Source organism: Geotrypetes seraphini, chromosome 1, assembly GCF_902459505.1.
Source record: "Geotrypetes seraphini chromosome 1, aGeoSer1.1, whole genome shotgun sequence".
NCBI lineage: Eukaryota > Metazoa > Chordata > Amphibia > Gymnophiona > Dermophiidae > Geotrypetes > Geotrypetes seraphini.
In genome coordinates, this window is record NC_047084.1 from 336267737 (window position 1) to 336294256 (window position 26520).

The window sequence follows — 26520 nt, forward strand, 5'->3', positions numbered from 1 at the left end:
TTACTTTATAAGTACTGAAGAATGAGGATATGGAATTCCCTTCATTATAATGTCATTGTGGTGTGTTGCCCTGTTGAACCGTTGTGAATGTTTATTCTGTTAACTGCTTAGTTATAGGCAGACAAGAAATTTTAGAAATAAAAAGAAAAATAAATAATAACATGTGCGCCCAAATTTCATAGAGAAAAACTCCAAAGTGTGCATGATCATGGGGATTCCCAGAATTTAGGCACAGGGTCATAGACTACCTGCATTTTGTGATATGATGCCTATGCCTGCTAGCAGTGTCCCTGAAGCAGAGTATGCAGTTGAGTCTGACACAATCAGTACACCACAGGTTAAACCACATTTCAGGAATCTAAGGTTGAACCAGTCAAAACCTCTAGAGGGAGCAAGGGCCCACATCTTCCTGTATTCCAGAGCACATACCACACTAAAGGTTTTCCCTTCAGTCACCAGGGAGGGGAATGGTAGAACTCCTAAAGCTACTCCTGCACCTGGAGGTTTGAGGTGTGGCTGTACCTTTTTAAATAGGAAGGCAGAGCTGCTAGAGAAGAGGAATGCCAGACACTAGATGGCAGTGCGCAGCCAGTGGCCATAAATCTGGAGGAGGCTGGACAAGTGCTAACAGAGCCAGATAGCCAGGTCATCCGTCTATGGAAGAGAAGCCATACAAAGAACTGCCAAGCCAGGAGCAACAGATGGAGGTGTGCTGCAATTTAAAGGCAAGTGAGAAATAATGCCTTACTTTGAAGCTGCAAACTTTGACTTGTTGGTTTTTTTTTTTTTTTTTGAGGAATTGAAAAGACTTTCTTTTCTGGTGGAAATCCTAGCAAAAGACGTTTGCAAGCCTTTTTTGGAGGAACTGTGAAAGTTTGTTTTACTGTTTGTTTTTCCCTACTGGAGTTGGGGTTGGGTTATCCGAGTCCAAGAGAGTAGGGAGCTCTATGCTTACATGTGGTGGGTAATGAGAGTTTATTATTGATTGATATTCCAACACACAGAGCACACACTCCTGCCAGCATAAGATACACTGGGTCAGGCAGTGTAGTACGACACAAGCCCAGAGTGGAAATTTTAAAGAACTGTTTGCTTTACTTGTGCTGATAAACTGACAGTGAAAAGATTAGAGGCTTAGTAAAGCCTGGACTGTTTGATGAAAACTTACCTATTTGGAAAGGTGATTGAATTTGTGTTTTTGTTTCCTGCATTTTGCTATGGACTGAAGCCATGCAGGTTACTGAACGAACTATTAAAACCTATAGACTCTTGCTGTTTTGTCTGTGTTTGCTGAAGGACCAGTTATTTTTGGTGAGCATTCTGACACCTATGGCTTTCTTTTTGACTTTTATTTTCATGAACTTTTCATAGCTGCAAGAAAGCTGAGTATTTTTATTTTGAAACCAATAAAAGTGTGGTCCTTACCAAACTGAACAAAGACTCTTGGTGTTGGGTGTTTTGAAAGCATAGCTCAATCTCCCAGAAATCCTGTGTGGTCCAGGAGCGGCCCATAGGGAAAAATCCTGTCACAGGATCTCAGGAACCACTGCCCTGAAAGTACTTGTGACAATTTGCAGGCCTAGCTACCATTAGTAGGGAACAAGCATTTATATCAAGATTAAGCACAAAGGCCCCGATTCTAAAAATGATGCCTACTGATAAGCACCTAACTTAATTTTAAAAATTGGTTATTTGGTGTCTACACGGAGGTACCTACTGATGCTTACCCAAAAAGTAGGCGTGGTTAGGGACAGAATTTGGGCATGGATTGAGTTAGGTGCTGGAATGTTAGGCCAAAAAAACCCTGGCCTAATATACTGGTGTCTAATTTAATTTAGGTATGATTCTATAAATGACACCTAATTTTGAATATAGAATAAAAGAGCATAAGACACTCTTACTACCCAGTAGTCAAACAACAAAATTGAGTGTCACATTTAGGCCCTCTTTTACTAAGGTGCGCTAACCTATTAGTGCGCGCTACTCGAATTAGCGTGGCTAAATGCTAACGCATGCATGTTAGTCTATAGATTAGAGTTTAGCGTGCGCTAATCGGTTAGCGCACCTTAATAAAAGAGGGGGTTAATGTCATGAGTACCAGAGCCAAAAATTTTATCAATATTTATTAAATGGACCTAAAAATCCATAGGCTATTGTTCCCAAAAGTACCAAGACTTAAAGGGAGACTTACAGATTATAACTGGTCCGTTGCGGATAAGCAATGATAAAATTTTTGGCTCTGGTACTCATGACATTAAGTGTGACACTCAATTTTGTTGTTTGACTACCTAATTTTGAATTACATGCAGTAGGCGCTGTTTTTATAGGCAGCGTTTATAGAAATCAGGACCAAAATGTTTGTTAAGCTTGTGCTCTGTGAAGGCTGTTCCATGCTGAGCATCCTTTACAGAATACGAGCTTAGGGTGGATCATCCTAGTACCTAAACTAGTGTACCAATGGCTGAATTCCCCACAAAGTGCCCTGGCTTTCAGTGTATTTGGCTCTGCAAATTGCCTGCCAGTCCCAGTGCTTTAACTGCCTTTCCAGCATGAGACCTTCTAAGCTTTTTTTCTCTCCAAGAACTGACATGGATTTTTGGTGGTAGACTCAGCTAAGACATGTACCTGGAAACTGAGTGTTCTTACTGCATATTGAGTATGAGGGAAACAGAGGGAAGAGAAACACACTGCCGCTTAAATAACTTGCCTGTTATACTTCAAAACTGGAATGTTTGACCCATTTTCCACAAGATCCACAACAGATTCTTCCTGATCAGTTATTACCTAAAAATATTCAAAGACAAAATAATTTCCTCTCAGAAACACAGCATATTTTATATTGTGGGAAGACCTTATTCTAGTGCAAAAGGCATATGAGTCTTGACCAGTGGGTTATGCACCCCTACTTACGAATTGTGTAGAAGGCATCATCTATATTTTTCTGCTTCACCTCCTCTGACACTGCTCTGTGATCCTCAGTTTCTTCTTCAACATGTGAGTTGAAGGTATCATATTGATCTGAACTGTATTTAGGTTTAATATTTTCAGGGGGGGTTGTCCACTTTCAGGGGCTTTTTGGTGCTTTAGAGGTACCCAGGTCTCCTGGGTCAGCTCTGCATTGGTGGAGACACAGACCTTTGGTGTAAGAGGTCTGTAGCTGGGAGGGCCACCCTGGTTCAAGGCACCTACCTAGCCAGCCTGCACTAACACATTTGTGGCTCGGGAACAGTTTCCTTTGTAACAGAGCTTGCTCCCGGTTGTTACCAGACCTTGAGCATAGGTTGTTTGGCGTCTGTGTCGGTCTATGTGTCTTTAACTGGTGCCGGCTGCTTCCCCCAATGAAGAGGTGGGAGGAGCTGTGGGAGCCAGGGTTTTCAGGTTTCAACACAGTCTGGGTGGCAGCCAAAAGATACAAGCATTTATGTAGGCAGCGGGGGTGGGTGGGGGTTGTCATACTTGGCTAAAACAGTAAGTCTCCACCATTTCCAGCCTTTCTGTGAGCTGAAGCAGGCACAGCACTAGCAACACAGTGAGTACTGCCCATTAGATGGGTGTCATTAAATTGAAGTTTTGGGGGGTTTTGGTTCTCTACCTCCAAAAAACCCTTAACCAAATTTTTTGAGCTACTGCTGCTTTAATTTGGGCCATTTTGTGCTGCCCTCGTGCAGCTGTGGTGGCTATCTTGGATTTCCAATCTTGTTTTTAAAAGCCTCTATTTGCCTTGGAAACACCTTGATTTTGCTCAAAATCAATAAATATGGACCTGTCGGGCAGTTTTACCCTTGATTCATGCCAGATTTGTGCTGGATGGACAACTGAGGAGCATCCTTGTTCCATGTGGTGCAAAGCACATGGAGGGGGTGGGGGCGGATTTGCTGAACTTAGCCTCCTCTGGTTCTTCTAGGGTGGTAGAGTCGCAGGTGAATTGGGTTTTGGGCAAAGCTCCTTCCCTAGAGCCCTCAGATAGCAACTTGGCATAGTCTGTGAAGTTTTGGGGCCCATGATGGGATATGGGGAGTCTCTGGAATTTAATGCAGGTTCTCCTGTTCTGGGTTTTACTCCTGATTTCAGTTTTATCCCTGATCTCATCCAACTTATGCTTGAAGCATATATGGACTATCAGGGCTCCTCCATCCCCTCTGGGGTTCTGCTGGCTGTCCCGTACAGGAGTTTTCCCTTGCAGAGTGTGGCTACTCCCCGATGGCTCAAACTCACAAGCCAGATGCCCATCCCCTCGTTTTTGGAGGATGCAGGTTTCTAGGTGGAGGCTCAGATTCAGTAGTGTCTGATACCACTGGACCAGGGGGAGGACCCTGCGGTGTGCTGGAGATCATCACTGAGTCTTTGTGGGTTTTGAAGCTGGACCCCGCAGACCTCCAATGCTCAGCATTCAGTTATGAGTAGTGCCAAGCCCCAGACAATTTTCCTTTGCATCCAGATATCATCATGATGCTTATGGAACACTGGGAGGCTCTCGAAAGGCCCCTGCAGGTTGCCAAGACCATGACAAACCTATATCCGATGGCTTTGGATTTTCAGGAGCTGTTTATACTGCCTAAGGTGGATTCCTTAGTTGGGCAGGTTATCAATTATTATTATTAATTATTATTATCAAGTGCACCTCTCTGCCTAGTAAAGGAGGGGTAGTTCTGAAGGATGCGCAGAACTGCAGGGTGGATTTGGTCCTCAAACAGCAGTTTGAGGCATTGGCGTTGGGGCTGAAGGCAGTGGCAGTGGTTTCCTTTGTAACATGTGCCTGCCGTACTATCTTGTGTCAGACTCTGACTACAGAGGATAATACCTACCCCCACCAGTTGCTAGTTTTGGAGATGGATTATGTGGCCCTGGGGATCCATACTTTCATGAAATTCTACAGGGTGGACATGGCATCATGAAAGGACACCGATTTTGGGTCCTTGATACTAGCAGCAGGCTCATCTGTCCCGCCGTAGGATTGGTACAAGACTCATATGCCTTTTGCATTAGAAGGGAAGATTATAATCTAACCTTGATAATCTTCTTTCTAGTAGAAAGGCATATGAGTCTTGATGGCCTGCCCTGTCAGATTTGCTTTTCACCTGCTTACTGTCTCAAACATGTATTTTCCTAATGCTTGACTTTTGGCTGTCAAAGGATTTGAAGAATGATGAATACCCGGAAGGTCTCTGCAGTGTTCAAAGTTGAGCCTCCTCGAAAGAAGGAGTAATATAAATAAATTGATTTATTTATTTAATTTTCTATACCATTCTCCCATGAGAGTTCAGAATGGTTTACATGAGTTTATTCAGGTACTCAAGAATTTTTCCCTGTCTATCCTAGTGGGCTCACAATCTATCTAATGTACCTGGGGCAATAGGGGGATTAAGTGACTTGCCCAGGATCACAAGGAGCAGTGTGGGTTTGAACCCACAATGGAAAAACCAACAGAAACTGCAGGCAATGTACAAGATGTAGGCAGCATTTATTGTACCAAATTAAAATGCAGTAATATAAAAACCTTTTTACCAACCAAGGGTTTGAACCCACAACCCCAGGGTGCTGAGGCTGTAGCTTTAACCACTGTGCCACCCACTCCCCTAGAAGATCCCTTCCATAGAAAAACAAGAGTATAAACAAATAGGAGAGTACAAAAGTCACATCAGTATTAGTGCCAGTGGTACTCAGGTGGGTTGCTGCTTGGATTCCACCCTGTTTTCTATTCCTATTTGCCATGTTTTTCTATAATTATGTTTCATTTAAGGCCAGAGCAGACTTGGGCTGGTTGGAGAGTTCCCCGTACCCCTCCTCTTACATTCTCTTTTTATAGCGATTCCCAATTACTTTGGTACAAACTGAGGAGTGTCAGAGGAGGTGGAGCTGAAAAATGTAGATGATGCCTTTTACACAACTTGTGAATGGGGTGAATAACTCACTTGTCAAGACTCATGCCTTTTTACAAGAAAGAAGATTGTTGAGGTAAGAACCTAATCTTCCCTTATCCCCTACACCAGTAAGAAAACCATTGTGATCAAAGGGCTTAATATTTTATAACCTACTTTTCCAGGGCTCTTCTTCCATTCAAAAGACAGTGACCAATTATAATTTGTTTTTTTCTTGATTTTATTCTATTTCATAATAGGTAACAATTGGTTATATGCCAAAAACATAGCAAGATAAAAATACAATATTCAATGTAAAATATAAACAAATCATCTTCATAAATTAGAAAATAAAATACAAAATCCCACACTGTGTTATAATGGGTAGGAATGGTGCTTAGATGGGAACTCAGGCCAGTCCTATTGCCTGTGTCCCATAGATGGCAAGACAGAGCAGTGGCACTGCCATGGGTGGGCCCAGGCCCATCCACTGTGAGCTCAAATACAATCTGGCAGCATATCTATGAGGTGGGGATTCCAAAGCAAGGCTATTCCACAGGGAAGGGGCTACATTAGAGAACACTCTAATGGGAGTAAGTGGCAGGTACATATTCTTAACTGTAGGCAAACTAAACGAATGTCCCGACGATGTAAAAGCAGGGAAGAGAAATACTTCACAGCCTGCTCAGTTAAGTATGAGGGAGCTAACCCCTTCATACAAGACTGAACCTTGGAACTTGATGTCACTGAATGTAACTTAGGCTGGTAATGACACAGCAGGTAGGTGGCCTCTGTGAAAAGTGATAGCAGTTGCTTTCTCTGGAGGACAGATTTCTAATCTCAGAAATCATCACCACAGTTTATAGTCCCAAAACTGTCCTAAAGGTAGGGTTCACTGAGGAGACTGCCTTGAGGCCTGCACTTTGGGAATTACCATGCAAAAAAGTTTGACAATGTTTCACCACTTCTCAAAAAATCTCATTGGCTTTCAGTATCACATAGAATAATTTACAAAATGTGTTTGTTATCACTTAAGGCTCAGCTCTATAAGGCTCCAGCTTTCAATAGGATTCTAATTCCCTATGCTTTCACTAAAATACTTGGGTCTAATGACCAACATTTGCTAACTGTTCCATCACTTAAAATTATTAATGCACGAAGACAATACATTTTTTCAGTCGTGGCCCCCCAATTGTGGAACTCCATGCCAATCTACTTAAGGGAAGAAAGAAATATTGATAGATTTAAGAGTCAGTTGAAATGCTTTCTTTTTAAAGATGCTTTTTGACTGCTAGACATTGTAAAAACAAAAAACAAAACCCAAAAACCCCTCCTTTTGTAATTTTCCTTGATTATCTCATTTGCCTCCAATTATTGTATTTCTATCCCACTTCCCGTACTGGTCCTGTCTGTCTTGAAAGTCATGTATTTGCTATACAAACTTTTGTTTCCCTGTATACCAGTGGTCTCAAACTCAAACCCTACGCAGGGCCACATTTTGGATTTGTAGGTACTTGGAGGGCCTCAGAAAAAATAGTTAATGTCTTATTAAAGAAATACAATTTTGCATGAGGTAAAACGCTTTATAGTTTATAAATCTTTCCTTTTGGCTAAGTCTTAATAATAATATTGTCATTTATAGCTAAAGAGACATGATCAAGAAACTTTTATTTTACTTTTGTGATTATGATAAGACATACTGAGGACCTCAAAATAGTACCTGGCGGGCCGCATGTGGCCCCCGGGCCGCGTGTTTGAGACCACTGCTGTATACTGTTATAAACTGTTTTTAGAATTGTGCATCGCCTTGAATATATGATTAGGTGATCAATCAAATTTTAAATAAACTTGAAACTCTGACATTGCATCAGCAATGCCTCCTTCTGGCATTAATTCTCCCTTTACCACTGTTCTCTGCAGTCTGGTGCACACCTCTCCCTCCCTCCTACCAGCAGCAGCTCCTCCTCCGCCAGTTTTGGTAAGGAATCTAATGGCATGGTACACAGCATGCAGTAGTCTGATGGCCTGTTAGGTCTACTACACAGCATGTAAGTGCAGACTTTAGGTGGAACAGGAGACAATTGAAATGGGAGAGGAAGCACTGCTCTCCTGCTTGCAGGTGAAGCAGAGGACTGCCTCTGCGGGTAGGAAAGAAGAAAAAAATACAGAAGTGTATGTGGGAGGGGGGACAGTGAAGGGAAAATGTCCAACATCTCTCCTCTCCCGCAGGATTGGCTCTTTCAGAACAAGCAGAATCTCCGATATGGAGCTGGGGTGATATGAAGGCTTCACTTTTCAATTCTGACAATTTTTCATTTTAAAAAAAGGTGTCTAAAAATTACGAGAAACTGTATCTGAAAACAAGTTCTTACATTGAAATAGAGATTCCATTCCTCGATATCGGCATCATCTTCTTCATTAAGGAGAAGCTGGAGATTCCTAATATGCACACACAACAAAAAAAAAAAGCAGAAAATCTATTTACCAAACAGCTTTATATAAATAACATCTGGGTCATGCAGAACAGGCTATTTTATTTTAGTTCCTCTCTCCATCTGCCCAACCATTGGAGTGTTGGTCCTCAGGCAGGAGGCCACAAATCACAACTCCTTGTGTGTGTGTACCCTGCTCCATTACACCAGATATCGCTACTAAAGGGCGAGAGACTCCCTTATCTTCCCTGGATGCTGTGACTGCAGTCTCCAAAGCACCCTAGTCCTAGCTGTTCTTAAAAGCAGAAGCCTGTCCTGGGAATAGAAATCAGGTCCTCTGCAGAGTCACCATGCCAACCATTAATATTTTAAAAAAATATGTAAGTACTGTATTTTTATTTCCAAGTCAATGACTCACTTTCTGCCAGAATATGTTTCTAAGCCCTGAATTCTGTGAATTGAGCTCTTCAGTCAGTCAGTATTCTAGAGTGCACCAATAGCTTTGTCAATGAAAACTGTGGCTTAATAAAGACAATACCCTAAATAAAGGCTAACTGTAGAAAGAAAGGAACAGCTTGCTCACTCTCAGAGACGAAGACTATTTATCTCAAGTGCCCAAAGTCTACAACCAGAGCATATCGTAGTTGTTCAACTTATAACTGGGCTTATCATTGATGTTTGTCTTATTTTCTCTGTGAGCTGTGATTTAAATTATCTTATCTTGTTTAACTGTGAACTATCATTTAAAATATGACTCAATCACACAATGGTGCTGCTACTGTTTGCTGAATGTTACTTAGCTCGGGTTAAGTATTATGCCCGGCTTTCATCGTCTCTGAGAGTGAGCAAGCTGTTCCTTTCTTTCTACAGTTGGCCTTTATTTAGGGTTTTGAGTATTTATACTATTTATTGAATTATAGACTGTTAATAAAGACAATCCCTTACACTGAGTCAACTCGATTATTGTAACATCGCCTACTTGGCACTCCCCCAGAAGAATAAGCGGCAATTGCAACTGGTACAAAATGCAGCGGTTAGACTTCTTTGTGGACTGAAGAAGTTTGATCACGTAACATCTTCCTACCGACTTCTACATTGGCTGCCGATGGAGGAACGTGTGAAATTCAAGTTTGGTTGTTTTTGCTTCAAGGTACTTTATGGCTTAACTCCTAAATATATAACAGACCTTTTCTCTTTCACAGCCAACAGACACAAGCGAAGCTCTCACCCGAACTTTGTTCCCCCACCGGTTAGAGGTTGTAAATTTAAAAGTCATCATCAATATATTTTCTCACATCAAGCAGCACTATGGGGTAAAGATCTAGAACAATTACTCATGCCTACTACCTATAGGGAATTCAGGAAACGCCTAAAAACACATCTGTTCCTGAAATACTTAGGAAACCAACCTATACAATCTTAGTTCTCAACCAACAATCTCTTGAACTATCGATCACTAAGTCTGTACTTTGTTTATTCCATTCAATCTGTAACATTTCTAATCATTGTAAACTGCATAGAACTTCACGGTCCTGCGGTATATAAATTGTTATTATTATTAATGCAAAGTCCTGACATTTTCAATAGAAAATGTAACAAATTTGGCAGAATTAAAACTATTGTGAGACAGTATATGTCCCATCTCTTCTACAGCACTTAGGAGAGGGCTAAGCATCCTTCTGTGGCCAGTTGAAATGTTGGTGAATTATGTATTGATCTACAAAAAAATTTTGGATTAGAGAAAAGTTATTATGGTACATATATACAGAATATTGGAGAATCTGTAGGCTAAGGACAGAGCAACTGAAGGAACAGAGTCCAAGGACAGGGCTTGCTTGAAGAAATGGGATTTTAGTTCTAATTAGAAATTTAACAAGGATCCCTCTAGGCTAGTGTGTCGCAAACTTTTTAAGCTGCTGGCACACTAATCTCAGGGCTGCGGCTGGAGGTCACCCAGAAATGCGCAGACATCAATGCGATGACATCACGCACATGTGCGACATCATTACATCAACATCCGCGCATGCACTGATATCCTACAGCCGCGGCCCTCAGTCTCCTATTAACGCTGTGGGGAGAGTGTGGCACAGTGGTTAAAACTACAGCCTCAGCACCCGGGAGTTGTGGGTTCAAACCCACGCTGCTCCTTGTGACCCTGAGCAAGTCACTTAATCCCCCCCATTGCACCAGGTACATTAGACAGATTGTGAGCCCGCCGGGACGGACAGGGAAAAATGCTTGAGTACCTGAATAAACTCATGTAAACCGTTCTGAGCTCTCCCGGGAGAACGGTATAGGAAATTGAATGAATAAATCAATAAGGAGAGGTGAGAAGGAGCACAGGTGCCGGGGAGGAGAGAGGCGCAGGTGCCTGTTGACTGACTACAGGACGGGCTTCTTGCCATCAGTCAAATTAATTCACAATGCAAAGAAATTTGACCATGTTACCCCTTTATTAATCAAATCACATTGGCTTCCCATAACTCATCGAATTACCTTTAAAATTTTATTTTTGGTTTACAAAACGTTGAGCTTCAACGAACCCCAATATATTGCAAAAATGATTGTCCCATACAAATCCTCTCGTTCTTTAAGATCCTCTTCATTACAATTGCTCTCAATCCCTTCGCTAAGAATCATAGGCACAAGACGAAATGATATGTTTTCTGTGAAAGCCCCTACATTGTGGAACTCCCTACCTAATTATATTAAAAACGAAACAGACCTCGTCACATTTAAGAAAATTTTAAAAACATATCTATTTCAAGACGCATTCGATTTATAAAACATAACATTTTAGGTTCTCACATTCTTCTTATATAAACTTAACCCATTACTACCCAATGTGCTTTCCTTTTGATGTCAATTTCTAACATAAAACAAAATTGTAACTTTTCCCCTTCCTTCCCACCCCTTCCTGTTAGTCCAACATTGTCTGTCTTTTAATTGACTTTTGTAAACTAAATGTATTACCACATTCTGATGGTTTTTATACTGTACATCGCTTAGATATTGTTATAAGCGATTCATCAAATAAAGATTAAACTTGAAACTTGAGGTATATCCTGTAAGCAGTAAGCCGGCGTCTCTCCTCCTCAGCGGCATCTCGGAGTACACTAATGTACTTTATTTCAGTTAAAGGTACTAACAAGGAGATGGTCTGAAAAGGAAAGGTGGCCTGTTTGGAAACTGGATTCTGATCATCATACATGACTTAAAATGGAGAAACTAAAGCAGAATATAGTAAATAGGTACTGTGGTGCAAGATTATGGACATGCCTGAAAGTGAAAACAATATGCTTAACTATTAATCAAATCTTAATTCGGAGACAAACAGAGAAATGGTGAAACAAGAGTGAGAGAGCCAGAACAGAGTACTTGCAATGAAATTGGGGAGAAGCATCGAAATATGGATGAGATGAAAACCAACAAAGAGGCAGTTACATAACATAACACCAGATTTCTAGACCACATGACCATAAGTTTGATTTACCAATAAAGAAATTACAGATGTCACAATGATATCTATTCAGTCAGGTGTTTAGAAAAGAGAAATGTTTTCAACTGATTTCTAAAATGTTCATAAGAGCAAGATATAAACAATATCAATCTAAATTCTTTGTAATGAATGGCTGCTGGGTATGAAAATGTATGATCAAGAAATTTCTTACTTTTACAACCCTGCACCGACGGAAAGACGAAAAGGACATGTGATCTCCTACTATTCTTATTAGCGGCTACAAGAAATCTATTGGCTAAATAAAGTGGAGCTGTGTTACACATGCAGAATTTCCCTGACATAACCCAGTGGCTCTTTCAGTCCTCAGACTTAGTTCAAAGAGTTGTAAACCTAGGGTCTATTCTTTTTTTTTTTTTTTTTTTTTTAAAGTCTTAGTATCTTTATTGCGATCATAAATGTAAGATAAGATTACAATGCAAATGTAATAATGCAAAAATGTAAACATAGAACAATAAACTTATGACAATGCAGATGAGCCAGATGTGCAGCTAACATGAGATGATAGCTTTGACTTTAGAAGAATGTTTAAATTTTGTTTATTTAATTGGTTTTCTAACCCGTTCTCCTCGAAGAACTCAGAACAGGTTACAGGTTGACATAATATACAGTTAACAGGATACAGGCTCTTTCTTGTCGAGAGCCCTTCCTGCGGATCTCAGATATCAGGATTTCCTTGCGCACTGTCCCCTCCTTTCTGCCGAAGGTAGTTTTGGCTTTCCATGTTAATTAGTAGGTGTGTTTACCTGTTTTTCAGCCTTCTGGCTCAAAGATGCAGGATCGCATCTTGAGATAATTAGATCTGCACAGGGATATTTTGTGCAATCTGGAGGTTACTAATGAGTTTTATCTCTCTGATCATCTGTTTGTGCTGACTTGTTCTTCTAAGCGAGGCGCTTCCACTTCCAAGGCCACTATTTTCAGATGGATCCGAAAGGCCATTTTGTCAGCCTACATTCTTTCTGGGAAACAGTCTCACATCTCTGGAAAGTTTCAAGTTTATTTACAATTTGATATACCGACCAAACAAATCTGGACGGTTTACAATTCCTAAAATTAGAGTTTAAAAAAATGCAATAATAGAAATAAAGGCGCATTCTACCAGAAGTGTGGCTTCTTCGTGGGCCAAAGCTAGAGTGGTCTCTTCAGAACAGATCTGCAGGACAGTGATGTGTTCCACTTTGTACATGTTTGCTAAATTTAACCGAGTGGATGTGGCGGCAAGATAGGACTCTTGTCTTTGGGTGCTCGGTCTTGAGGGCCAGTGCAGTCAGCCCACGCTAGCTCGACTGCTTTTGTATATCCTACTTGTCTAGAATGTTTCACTTATTGCACTGGAAAAAGCAATTACCTTGATAATATCTTTTCCAGTAGATAGGTGAGACATTCTAGATTCCTGCCCTGTCCTTCCTGTGCCTGCCTATTGTCTCATTTTGTTTATGCTTCTCCAAGTTGTTCTTGGATGCCAGTTAGCCCTTCGGGGTTTTGAAGAATTCTGTATATATGTTTATGTGCATGGAGGGGTCTTTCCTGAGCTCCTTTGAAGCCTTTGGAAGCTGCTTTGGAATTGATGTAGTCATGTTCCTTCGTTGAGCATAACAGTTGATTTTTGGGAATGTTCCCATTGGGATCCCTACTTCATGTACTTTCCTTGGAGCTCTTTGTGCTTGGGCACTAACCACAGGTGGTGCTAGAGCTCCCAGTGGAGAAGAGTCAGATAAAATCCGGAGTAGATGCCTTCTGCATTTAGCACGCAGCCATTGGGAGATACAATCATTAAATGACTACCGTCTGGTAGACAAGTGGGCTAAGACAATTTTCTAGGAACTATTCTTAATACTGTAGAATCTCAAGTTATCCGGCAGCACTCATGGGGATTGGTGGATGCTGGATAACTGTAGTTTCTGGTTATTTGAGAATTAATGTAAAAATAGTTGTTTCCCTTCCCACCTCACTCTATCATCCCCCCACCCCTATAGCACCTTCTTCCCTTCTTTCTTGGTCACTTTCTCTTCCCCCTTCTCCTGCCATTCCCTCCTTCCCTTACTAGAAGCAGTGGAGCTGATCCTGACAACCCCCTCCCTCCCTCACCAGACACTGTAGTGGCAGCCAGTGAGCAGAGGAGGTGCCAGTAAACAGGCAGATTCTAGGCAGCCCCGGCAGGGCCTTTCCTCTGCTGCGTCGAAGTGACGCAGCAGAGGAAAGGCCCTGCTGGGGCTGGCCAGATGCTGTCTGTTTACTGGCACTTCCTCTGTTCGCTGGCTGCCACTACAACGTCTGGTGAGGGAGGGAGGGGGTTGTCAGGATCAGCACTGCTGCTTTGGAAACGGAGGGAAGGAGCTGTCAGGACTGGCTCTTCTGCTTTGGGAACGGAGGGAGAGTGGGGGGGGGGGTGTTGTCAGGACTGGCTACCTGCTGCTTCAGAAACAGAGGGAGGGAGATTTGTGGCTGCTGTTGATGCCTCTGGGGCTGGAGGGTGGGGAGGTTATTGGGTCAGAAGCCCCAGTTTGGACATTGTTTTAGGAGCGTAGGAAACTTTTTTTTTTTCTTGCAAGACAATTTTTTGGCTGGTTGGTTGAGTGTATATAGATATTTAGAATGTGACTCCAGGTATGTTTGCACAGTAAGAAAAGGTCAGGGCAGCCACTGTCCTTAAGAAATTTAAGTAGCTGGGTGGCTGATGAACAATGAGGAACACAAAGTAATTTTACCTCCCTGGTGTGAAAGTAGCTGATCTCATGCATCAAATTGTAAATTTGTTTTTTTGAGCACTGTTTATTTTGCTCACTTTGTATCTGTGACTTAACTTTGCTCAATAAAAATCATTTAAACATATAATACTGGGCAGACATAAATCACTTGTTACTCTCAAAACATACAAAAACAAGGGGGTGGGGGACACACTGAAGCTACTAAGTAGAGAATGAGACGGGGACCGTTTACCGCGGGTCACTGCAGTAAATCCACAGGAATGGAGACATTTGCAACTGGTTTACCGCAGGAATGAGGACAAGACCTTTCACCGCCCCAAGGGAATGGTGACAATATCTTTCACTGTCCCTTGGGAGCGATGAAAAGTCTTGCTCCTATGGTAAAAAAAAAATTGCGCCCGTGTCAGACTCGGCATCTTCTCCCCAGCTCCTCGTGCCTATTTTACCTTCAGGAGCCAGCCATGCCACGATGAAGACAGACGGAATCCAAAACCAAAGACTGAGACCAATGTGAGTTGAAGAATAAAATAACCAGACAACAAAAATAAAAAAATAAAAAATTATTTTATATTTTGTGATTAGAATATTTCAGATTTGAAATATGTATCCTGCTAGAGCTGGTATTAGACATAACTGGGGACCGCAAAGTCCAGGCTGTGCTTCTTTAGCTTCAAGCTGGCTTAGGACTCACTCTCTCTGACCAGGGGGCAATTGCCCTAGTTGCTCTCCCCCAACACTATTCCTGCCATGTGTGACTGAAGTATTCTGTTAGCTTGATTTTTCCGTGTAGCATTCTGTAGTAATTTGGTTTGTTCAGTTTTCACAATAGTGAAGGGGGATATTTATGAAAGGGAGGGGAGATGGGTTTTGTTGAACCTTGCTCTGTTTTATTTGTGTTTATAAAATGACAATTGTCAGAGGAGAAGCTTCCGCCCACACACACACGACTGCAGGGCAGCACAGGCAGGCTTCGCCGACATCAGTTTCTTTTCTAAAGTGCCGTGATGGTAAGGGGGAGGGAGATAGATTTGGACGGAGGGAGGGAAGGAAGGGGCTGCGCGCGATCGGTGACCGCAGGCCTTCCCTTCCTTAAGTTTTTTTACACCGCGAAGGTAAGGGGGAGGGAGGGAGATTCTCGGGCCGCTAAAGGGCGGTGAGGTGGCGAGAGGGAAGGGTGGATGCTGCTGAGACGGGACGGTGGGGATGGGGGGTTCGGGGATGGGGCAGTGACGGAGACAGTTTTTTTCCCATGTCATTCTCTGCTACTAAGTAGTAAATTTAAAACAAATCAGAGAAAATATTTTGCTCAATAGGGTTTAAAAAAAGAGATGGACAATTTCCTAAATAGAAAAGTCCACAAGCCAAATCCATTGTTTATATCTGCAATAAACAGCATAAAATCTGTTTTACTCTTTTGGGATCTTGCCAGGTACTTGTAACCTAGATTGGCCACTGTTGAAAACAATACTGGGCCTGATGGACCTTCAATCAATCCCAGTATGGTGATGTTTATGTTCTTATGGGTGTCATGGTACACTTTGGTATTTATCAAGTTTTCAAGTTTCAAGTTTATTAAAATATTTGTTTGACAGCTTAATCTAATTTCTAAGCGGTTAACATAATAAAATTTCATAAAAACAAGTTAAACAGTTACATTGAGACGTATATTAAAACAAAGAAAACAAGTGACTTGCACAGACATACGGCAACAAAGGGATGGATGGGGGAAGAACTACAATTGATATAGGATAGGGGATATAGGAAATGGCTAAAACAATAGGTTAGGTAAAAAATTATTAATAAAAATTAAGATTTAATTATAAACTTGGCCCTTAAAAGGGCATTTTAACCAAAAGCGTCTCGGAATAAAAATGTTTTTAATCCTGTTTTAAATTGTTTTATATCTGATTTGGTACGAAGATATATAGGCAATAAATTCCAGAGAGGAGCAGTAACAGCAAAATTGTTGGTGCGTAAAGTATTAAATGATTTTAAAGAAGGTATAACTAAAAGATTTTGAGAAGTTGAGCGGAGGGATTTTGACGTAACATACGGGATTAAAAGGCTATTAATAAAATCAGGTTGGTTATTCAGTCTGGTTGTAAATGTTAAAAGTGAAATTTTATAGTTAATCCTATGTTCGATTGGCAACCAATAGGCGTTGATTAAGAGAGGGGAGATGTGATCATATTTCTTTGCCCCGCTAATGATCTTAATAGTGGTATTTTGGACGATCTGTAGTCGTCTGATCTCCTTTTTTGTAATGGGACATGTGGGAGGAAGGATTTGGAAGCACAACGTAGGAATTTAGTTAGAAAAATGAAATCCAAACCTCCAGAACAGCATTTTCAGAAATGCTCCAAGTTCAACACACAGGAACTCAGAGGCAGGCAGAGCTCCAAAATCTCATTAGACGGATGAACTAGTGCAGAGGAGAGGGTTTCAGATTTGTTAGGAACTGATCAACTTTTGAGGGAAGAGAGAGATTATTCCAAAAAGTTACGCTCCACTTTAGCCAAATAAAATTGAGATCACAGGAGACTGGCATTTGAGGCAAATCAATTGGATTACCCATGGGGATTGGTGAGAAATGACTCGGAAGCAATAAGAAAATTTTTATTAAAGATTTATAAGTAACTGTCTGGTCTCTCCCTTCCAAATTAGATAAAACATCTTTAGATATCCCTTGCTTCAATTCCCTTACCACCAATCGAAACTTTGAACTTAAAAAAAAATAAAAATAAAAATCAGAAAACATATTAAAGGTAGGGGGTGTCAAGGGTCATGGATCTAATATACTGCCTTTCTGTGGGTACAACCAAAGCGGCTTACATTGTGATAAGCAGACTATGCCTGCTAGGAGTGTCCCTAGTACAGATCCTAGTGCAAATCCAGACTCTGCCCATTATCTGTCTTATTCCCCATTTTCTGCCTCTCAGACCAAATTTCCTTCTAGGGCCTGTAGAGGGAGTAAGAGAGCAGGAGTGCTAGGTTCCCAACCCCCTCTGGATCACAAGGTGAATCACTGGAAATCCTGTCCACCTGAGGGTTGGGGGTGGGGCTGCAAGCTGCTCTCCCTGAAGACTAGGCTCCTAGAAAATCAGAACAGAGAGGAACAGCAGCAGGGAAGGTCACAAGGCTCAGGGCTGAGAGCTCCTAATAGCAGTCAAGCTCCAGAGGACATGGAGTTTACAGAGGCTGGAGGAGAATCACCTTCCAGTCTGAATGAGGAACCATTGGCCATGGAGATGGAAACAAGTCCTGAAGCCAGTGTTGGGCTGATGCCTGTAAATATTCCTATGGAGGTTTGCCTCACAAAAGCAAGTATTTGAATGTTGCTGAAGTTTATGGCAAGTTTGTTTTGGACTTTTATTTTGAAGTTTTGTTTTTCCTTTTTTTGAAAGCTTAATTGTGCTTTCCCTTTTTGGAATTAAGCATACTTGAGGTGCTAAGACAGTGGGGTTAGCCCCGTGTTACGTGGTGGGATAGTGGGCCTAATTTCTGGCGATTCAAGACCACACGGTGCACACTTTCTTTCCAGCCTTCAGTCACTGAAGAAGCCAGTATTTTTACACTATCTTGTAGTTTGGTTTTGGTGGAAAAGTTTTCCTTTCCTTTGGTAATGAACTCCACCTGGACTATGATTTAAATGAGAGTTTTGTTTGAGTTGGACTCTTTTTGGTTTCTCAACCAGAGACTGTTTTTTTTGTATTTTGTGCTTTCCTGGTATGAGAGACTTGCTATTTCAAACCTGACAAGCAAGTTACTGTGTTTTTTTGGTTTTGAACAATTAAAAGCAATTCTTTATTTATCATTGAACTTATTGTTTGGATGGTGTCCCTTTCACTAAGTACTAAAGAACTTATCCTTGTGAGGCACGCAGCGACTCACAAGAGTTTAATTGTGGCCAGTATTCCCAGGCCCTCTGCCTGGAGCGTGCCGGCTACATACGTGGTATCAGTTTTGGGATTTATTTTTACTGCCTTCATGAGAGACAGTATTTGTTGTTTCAATTTTGGAGCCCTTTGATGGACTGTGCTGTGAAGAGTGAAGCAGCAAGTTAAAGACCTCTGAGGAGATTGTAGCAGCTGAAATCTGTGGAAGTGGAACCAGGACCGGAACCGAGGGAGCCCAGCTGTGTACCTGAAGGCCGTGCCTGTTATCAACCCAAACGCTCAGACTCGTCAGTCTGTCCGGTAAGGGTACCTTGGGGACAGCTGATTGAGGATTCTGGGTTGGTAGCGTGGGCGGGAGCAGGGACACTCTCTCAAGTGTGGGGGGAAAAAAAAAAAAATCCGCACTTGGGTTTCCTTGTCTGTGTTTGCTTCACAGGTAGCACCATGGATCTACAGCAGCTGTTTACCTTGTTGGCGTCGGAACGTCAGAAACAGACCGAGGACTTGAAGGTCGTGCTCCAAGCGAACCAGGATCTCTGGCGGGCGAGCCAGGCGGAGTCTGGTCGGAAACATGAGGAGCTGGTGAACGCCATGGGCGAACAGACCAGGACATTCACTCAAGTCCTGCAAGGAACTATAACCAGTGGTACAGGAGCAGGAGGATTGCCAACAACCGGGGCTACGGTAGGACCAAACTTTCTAAACTCCATGCAGCTGTGTAAGATGGGACCTACCGATGCACCCGATGATTTTCTAATGGCCTTTGAAAGGATGGCAGTCGCGGCCGGCTGGCCGGAGCAACAATGGGCCATGAGGCTAATACCGTGTCTTACTGGAGCAGCACTGGCGGCGTATCAGTCTCTCAGCCCTGAGCTTGCTAACAACTATAGAGCCATTAAGAACCACATCTTGGACTACCTGGGTTACACAAGGGAACATTATAGACAGGAGTTCAGGAGTGCCCAGTTAGGGGATAAAGAAAGGCCCAAAGCTTTGTTGTACAGGCTGAGGAAGTTAGTGGAGCGATGGCTACAACCCTGTCTTTCAGATCCTCCAGCCATGCTTACTAAAATCTTGTTGGAGCAATTTTTAGAGGCTCTGCCAAAAAGCCTCAAGGCATGGATCCAGAGACAGGGAAGTCGCCCATTAGGGCAAGTTATCGAGTTGGCTGAGACATACATTGACTAACACTTCCTCAGGGTCTGGAGGGGGCACACAAGGGGGTACTTCCATCCGTAGGGGGCCCATGACTCAAGCGGGAGGAGGATATCCTAAGCTCCAGGGAAATAGTCAGGAGACCTCAAAGAAAGCCCAGGAGGTAGGAGGCCCCAGTAAAAAACCTATGACCTGTTTCAGGTGTGGCAAGCCTGGACATCTCCAAAAACAGTGTAGGGTGAAACTGGCACTGACTACTTCTCGGGGGGGGGGGGGGGAGACAAGACCTTTCCTAAACCCTATCAGGTATTTGTTTATATAAAGTGCTATAAAGTAAAGGCCTTGTTAGATACGGGAGCAGAACAGTCAGTGATGTCCCGACTGTGTTGGGATAGAATTAAGCAAACTGGCTCCTTTATTAGACACCCCACAAAGGTCTCTATTGTTTGTGTCCATGGGGGCAAGAACTCTTATCCACAATATAAGATTCCAGTGAGGTTCAAGGGAGATGTAAGATCCCTGAATGTGGCAGTGATTCCCAATGTCCCGGCTCTCCTGGTCTTGGGACGGGATTGGGCAGGCCTCGAGGAGGGCATTCAGGGGGAAGGATCCCTTAGACCTCAGGGTAAGGAAGGAAGAGTGGGGCAGGTGCTTATGGCAAAGGAAGGATCGCAGCGGAGGCCCTGGAGAAATAGGCCTAACAGTTACTTTCCTCAGCGAGGAGGAAAGACCTATTCTCGTTGGAGGCCTACGATCCGGTGGGCTCCTCTGTCCGAACATGCTTGTGCTCCTACTCAGGCTTATGATAAGGCAGCAGGTTGTGACATCTATGCGGCCAAGGAGGTAGTGGTGCTGGGTGGGGAAAGAATCTTAGTTCCCACCGACATACAGGTATCTCCTCCGCCAGGGTCTTATCTTAGGGTGGCTCCGCGCTCAGGTCTAGCTTTAAAGCATTCGCTAGACGTAGGTGCTGGGGTGATTGACCCGGATTACAGGGGCAATGTTTCTGTTCTACTAATAAATGGTGCCGATACAGAATTCCACGTTAAAGAAGGGAATTGCATAGCACAGTTGATCTGTGAACGTATTTGGCATCCTAAATTGGAAAAATGGAAACATTTGCTACCGACACGTAGAGGAGGAAAAGGTTTCGGTTCCTCTGATGAGCCTGGTGTCAGAGACATGGGTTTGGTAGATCCTGAGAGCTCTCAATCTGATCTAGATTCCCGGATGAGTATGGAAAGAGCAGTCGAACAACAATTTGGGAAACTGCAGCGGGAATTAGATCAGGGTCAGGAGGAGCAGAAGCGGCTATGGCAGCAAGCATTTCAGGAGGTTGAAGGGAGTCTGAGTGACAAGTTACGAAAGGCTCTTTTATACCAAGACCGGTTATTAAGGTCTACCCTGGAAGAGAACTTCCAGCGTTGCCAAGAGGATCTGCAATCTCTAAAAGAAAACACTCAGGGATTGAAAGAGCAGATTGGGCATATGGAAGGCCAGGTAGCAGAACATCAGGATTCTACACCAGTTGTACATGACATTGCCTGTGCTGTAGGCCAGGTATGTGAGGAGGTTAAAAAGGTACAGTTACAGGTTAAGCAGATAGGCAATGAGGAGCTTAAAAAAATTTGTGATCTTGTTTCAGGCTTTGGATCTAGGGTGGGTTCCTTAGAAGAAGGTTTCCTACTTCTTATGGATCCAGAAGCGGTGGCTCAGGCCCACGAGTTACAACAGCGGGGTTTCGATCCCTCAGTGCCCAGTTCTTACTCAGGAAAGAAGGGCAACCGTAATAGAAATTAGTAAACCAATGCAGATGTTTATCCAGGGTTGGGGAAAAAGATTTGGGTAGAACCAGGTCCACCCCTAGCAGACAGTTAAGGGGGGAGGTATGTGATAAGCAGACTATGCCTGCTAGGAGTGTCCCTAGTACAGATCCCAGTGCAAATCCAGACACTGCCCATAATCTGTCTTATTCCCCATTTTCTGCCTCTCAGACCGAATTTCCTTCTAGGGCCTCTAGAGGGAGTAAGAGAGCAGGAGTGCTAGGTTCCCATCCCCCTCTGGATCACAAGGTGAATCACCGGAAATCCTGTCCACCTGAGGGTTGGGGGCGGGGCTGCAAGCTGCTCTCCCTGAAGACTAGGCTCCTAGAAAAATCAGAACAGAGAGGAACAGCAGCAGGGAAGGTCACAAGGCTCAGGGCTGAGAGCTCCTGATAGCAGTCAAGCTCCAGAGGACATGGTGTTTACAGAGGCTGGAAGAGAATCACCTTCCAGTCTGAGTGAGGAACCATTGGCCATGGAGATGGAAACAAGTCCTGAAGCCAGTGTTGGGCTGATGCCTGTAAATATTCCTATGGAGGTTTGCCTCACAAAAGCAAGTATTTGAATGTTGCTGAAGTTTATGGCAAGTTTGTTTTGGACTTTTATTTTGAAGTTTTGTTTTTCCTTTTTTTGAAAGCTTAATTGTGCTTTCCCTTTTTGGAATTAAGCATACTTGAGGTGCTAAGACAGTGGGGTTAGCCCCGTGTTACGTGGTGGGATAGTGGGCCTAATTTCTGGCGATTCAAGGCCACACGGTGCACACTGTCTTTCCAGCCTTCAGTCACTGAAGAAGCCAGTATTTTTACACTGTCTTGTAGTTTGGTTTTGGTGGAAAAGTTTTCCTTTCCTTTGGTAATGAACTCCTCCTGGACTATGATTTAAATGAGAGTTTTGTTTGAGTTGGACTCTTTTTGGTTTCTCAACCAGAGACTGTTTTTTTTTTGTATTTTGTGCTTTCCTGGTACGAGAGCCTTGCTATTTCAATCCTGACAAGCAAGTTACTGTGTTTTTTTGGTTTTGAACAATTAAAAGCAATTCTTTATTTATCATTGAACTTATTGTTTGGATGGTGTCCCTTTCACTAAGTACTAAAAGAACTTATCCGTGTGAGGCACGCAGCGACTCACAAGAGTTTAATTGTGGCCAGTATTCCCAGGCCCTCTGCCTGGAGCATGCCGGCTACAACATATATTATATGGAGATACATTTTCTATCCCTAATGGACCCACAATCTAAGTCTTGTACCTGGGGCAATGGAGGGTTAGGTGACTTGCCCAGTACATGTATATAGATATTAGCCATTAAAGGATAATCGTTAATACTTTGCTTCTTTTCCTTACCTAAAAACTGAACTGTATTACGTCGGAGGGTCCACCCCCTCCGACGTAACTTACTTCTTCTGGAGCAGAGTCAGCAGACCTTCCAACATACGGCTGTTGAGTCCGCTCTAGAGCTCCGGAGTGGGGTGGACTGGCAGCCGGAAGCAACAATCATCGTGGGTCCTTGCTGCATGAAGGAAGAGAAAGGAGCAGGATTGCTGGAATGGAAGAGTGGTGGAGGGAAAGAAAGGGGGCAGGGTGGTATGGAAGGGTGGTGCTGATAGAATTGATGTACAGAGAAAGGGGAGAGACATAAGGGGGAAGGATATTGGAGAGAGAGAAAGGGGGCAGATGCTGATTGAAGAGGGGTAGATGGCGAAAGAAAGGGCAGACATTGGATGGTAGTGGGGAGCCTATGCTGGATGGAAGTGCAGATGGGAGAGATAAGGGAGCAAATGCAGGAAGGAAATGGGAGGAGAGAAAGAGGGGAGCAGACACTGGATGGAAGTGGACAGAGAGAGGAGAAGTTACTAGATGGAAGGGTTGGAGAAAGAGGGTACATGATGTCAGAGAGAAGGCTTCCACAGTTCCTCTGGTCTATTAAGAGCTTCATTTATTTTAGTTTTAAAATGCTCATTCCTAACAATATCACATATCCCCAGGTATTCCTGTATGTGAAGTCTATATGAATCAATCATTTGCATATTTTGATTTCCTGCACTCTCTTTCTGCCTAGCTAAATGGAATTCCTTAGTAATCTTGTTCCTCCAAATTACAGAGAACATCTCCATTACTTTTGACGACTTTTCAAGAAGGAATTACATCAAAAGATTCTAAAATACAAATATTCCAAACTCAACCTATATTATCAGTGATAACAATCATCCTTTTTCAACCAAGGTGATCAAACCTCCCAAAGTATAGACAGCTCACACAGGTTTGTGCAGTTATTTGTTGTATGGAACTAATTTGAGAATTGTTACTATTCCCCTTAAACAAAAAGTAATTGCAAATTATCTGTCCACATAAGCTCCACTAGGGCTCTTCAACTTGGAGAAGAGACAGCTCAGGGGTGATATGATAGAGGTCTATAAAATACCGAGTGGAGTGGAAAGGCTAGATATGAAATGTTTGTTCACTCTTTTCCAAAATATTAGGGAGCATGAAATGAAGCTACTAAGTAGTAGATTTAAAACAAACCAGAGAAAATTTTTCTTCATACAACGTGTAATAAAAAACTCTGGAATTTGTTGCCGGAGAATGAAGTGAAATCAGTTAACTTAGCAGGATTTTAAAAAGGCTTGGCTAATTTCCTAACAGACGTCCATAGGCCATTATTGAGATGGCTTGGGGAAATCCACTGCTCATTCCTAGGATAAGAAGCATAAAATCTGTTTTACTACTTGGGATCTAGCTAGGTACGTGGGCCACTGTTGGAACAGGATACTGGGCTTGATGGACTTTCGGTCTGTCCCAGTATGGGAAAATGTTCTTAAATAATACAACCATTTAAAACTTGGAGCTCCTTTTACTAAGCTGCAATAGAGTTTTTAGAGCGCGCTAAATCCGCGCTACATGGCTAGAACTAACGCCAGCTCAATACTGGCGGTAAGGTCTAGCGCTCGCTAAAACCGCTATTGCAGTTTAGTAAAAGGAGCCCTTAATGCACAGATATTAAATCTAGTACATGTCCTACTTATGTTGTCTTACCAGTTGTACAAAGGTCACATGCCAAACCATATCAAACAGTAAATGGCTATTATAAAAACAAAATCGAATCTGGTTCAAAAGGGCAAATTAAAATCTCCTAACACATATAATGATTCTAATTTCACAGGTAAAACTGAAATAAAACCAAACAATGAGCTATCAGAGACCAATACCAAATAAAAAAAGATATCATCCTATTGGTCACAAATAAAATATATCAGCTCTTAAACTATGTGATAAATAGTAGTAGTAATAGTTCTGTCTGAATCTTAATAAAATGTAATCTCTCAGAATAAATAAAAGGAATGCCTCCTTCCTTTTAAACTTCCTGAATGACATTCCCAAGCACTTTTTGGTGGACAACATTACTTAATCACCAAATTAATCTGCAACAACCAAGATTCAGAAACGCTTAAAACATCTCATTCATGTTCTATAATCTCATCGACAATAGAATCTGCATTGTTATGAACAGACCTAGTGTTAATCAAACCTACCTTTAACAAATTATTAAGCCCATGTTTCTTATTTATTAAAGATGTAGTGACGCCATTCTGAAGCAGGATAATGTTCAGCACACTGACATTTCTAGCTCCTGTGAAAGAATGCTGAATCATTCCCTCTCCCCCTTCCTTGTCACTAATTAACCCTTATCTTAATTAAGTAGTCCTTATATGGAAAGATACTTCAGCAAACAGGCATTGACTACGTGCTGAATTGAGGGTGATCACGATGTAAAAGCATGTAACTTTGTATCCACCAATCATTAGATATGTAATCAAGGGAGGTACTTTGATGTCATTAGCATAGAAGCATAATAAAAGGGCTCGGAGCTAGCCTCAGGCAACACCTCCTCCTGATCCATATCCTGTGTATGCTGTGTTTCATCCCTACAAGTGGCGCCTCAAACAGGGACCCTCGCCCTGCTTGCTCCGTCTGACAATAAGACTTGGTGCACCTCATCCTACGGGATTCTATCGAGTAAGTATCGATTTACAGCATGCTCATGTGAAAGAATTGAAGTATATTCTGAGACATACAGATAAAGAGGTATCTGATTTGCAGTTACAATGTTTAGTACAAGAAATAGAAGAGCACTGCCCCTGGTATCCAGAAGAGGGATCCCTAAAATTAGAAGATTGGATAAGAGTTGGGAACATTTTGTATGCTGAGCCTAGGGCGTCGGCAGCCATATTAATGGTATGGCAGAAGTGTAAACGTGCCTTGGAGAAGGGAGGAACTGAGGCCTCATCCAAGGTGTCAACGGTCTTGTTAACCGTTCCCCCCCTTCCCCCGACTTTTCCAGTCAGACCATATATCCAAAAATCATACCTCCTGCAGTTACCTCCAGCTCCTTTAAGTGCTAAAAGAGAAGAAACATTAGTGCACCCTTTAAGTGCGTTTCAAGCAATGATAAAAAAGGCCAGAGAGGAAGGACAATTGGAAGCAGAGGATATGAAAGATTTAATTCAAGCCTACCCAGTTACATATGCCCGAGATCCTAATGGTCCAGGACAGATAGGTACTTATCAACCGTTATCCTTTGCAATGTTGTGAGAAATTCGTAAATTCATTTCAGAGACAGGTCTACGAAGTAATTTCATAGCCGGGTTATTTGAAACCCTGGCTGGGGCACATACTTTAATACCACAAGATTGGAAAGACATTATGCACATGGTATTGACTACTGGTCAATATGTTATGTGGGATAGTGAATATCAAAGGGAAGCTCAACGGTCTGGAGGGCTTTATATACCAGATCAGTTATATGGAACCGGAAATTTTTCCACTATTCCCCAACAAAGTGTACTTCCAACAGAAACACTGATGATAGGAAGTCAGTGTGCATTCTGAGCATATCATAAAGTACCAGCATTAGGAAAAACCAGTTAAAAGTTATGCGAGCATCGAACAGGGAGCCACCGAGCCTTATATAGATTTTATAAATAAGTTATAGGAAGCAATACAAAGACAAGTAGATAATGAGGCTCAAAGTGATTTAATAATGAAATTAGCCAAAGACAATTCTAATTTAGATTGTCATAAAGCATTACAAGGTTTAGGAAACAGGGCCGATATTACACTAGCAGATATGCTGC

At 42.4% G+C, this 26520-nt stretch overlaps 1 protein-coding gene across 2 annotated transcripts in view; it reads right to left on the minus strand.

Moving 5' to 3' along the window:
* The window catches only part of LOC117367053 (E3 ISG15--protein ligase HERC5-like), a 194553-nt gene that overhangs the window by 19279 nt on the left and 148754 nt on the right, over positions 1-26520 (minus strand). For both annotated transcript variants that reach the window (XM_033959271.1, XM_033959279.1), the window contains exons 19-20: positions 8231-8297; positions 2708-2784 (exon numbers count right to left, since the gene is read on the minus strand). In XM_033959271.1, the coding sequence (XP_033815162.1) occupies positions 2708-2784; positions 8231-8297 (144 nt within the window). The remainder of the gene's footprint in view (positions 1-2707; positions 2785-8230; positions 8298-26520) is intronic.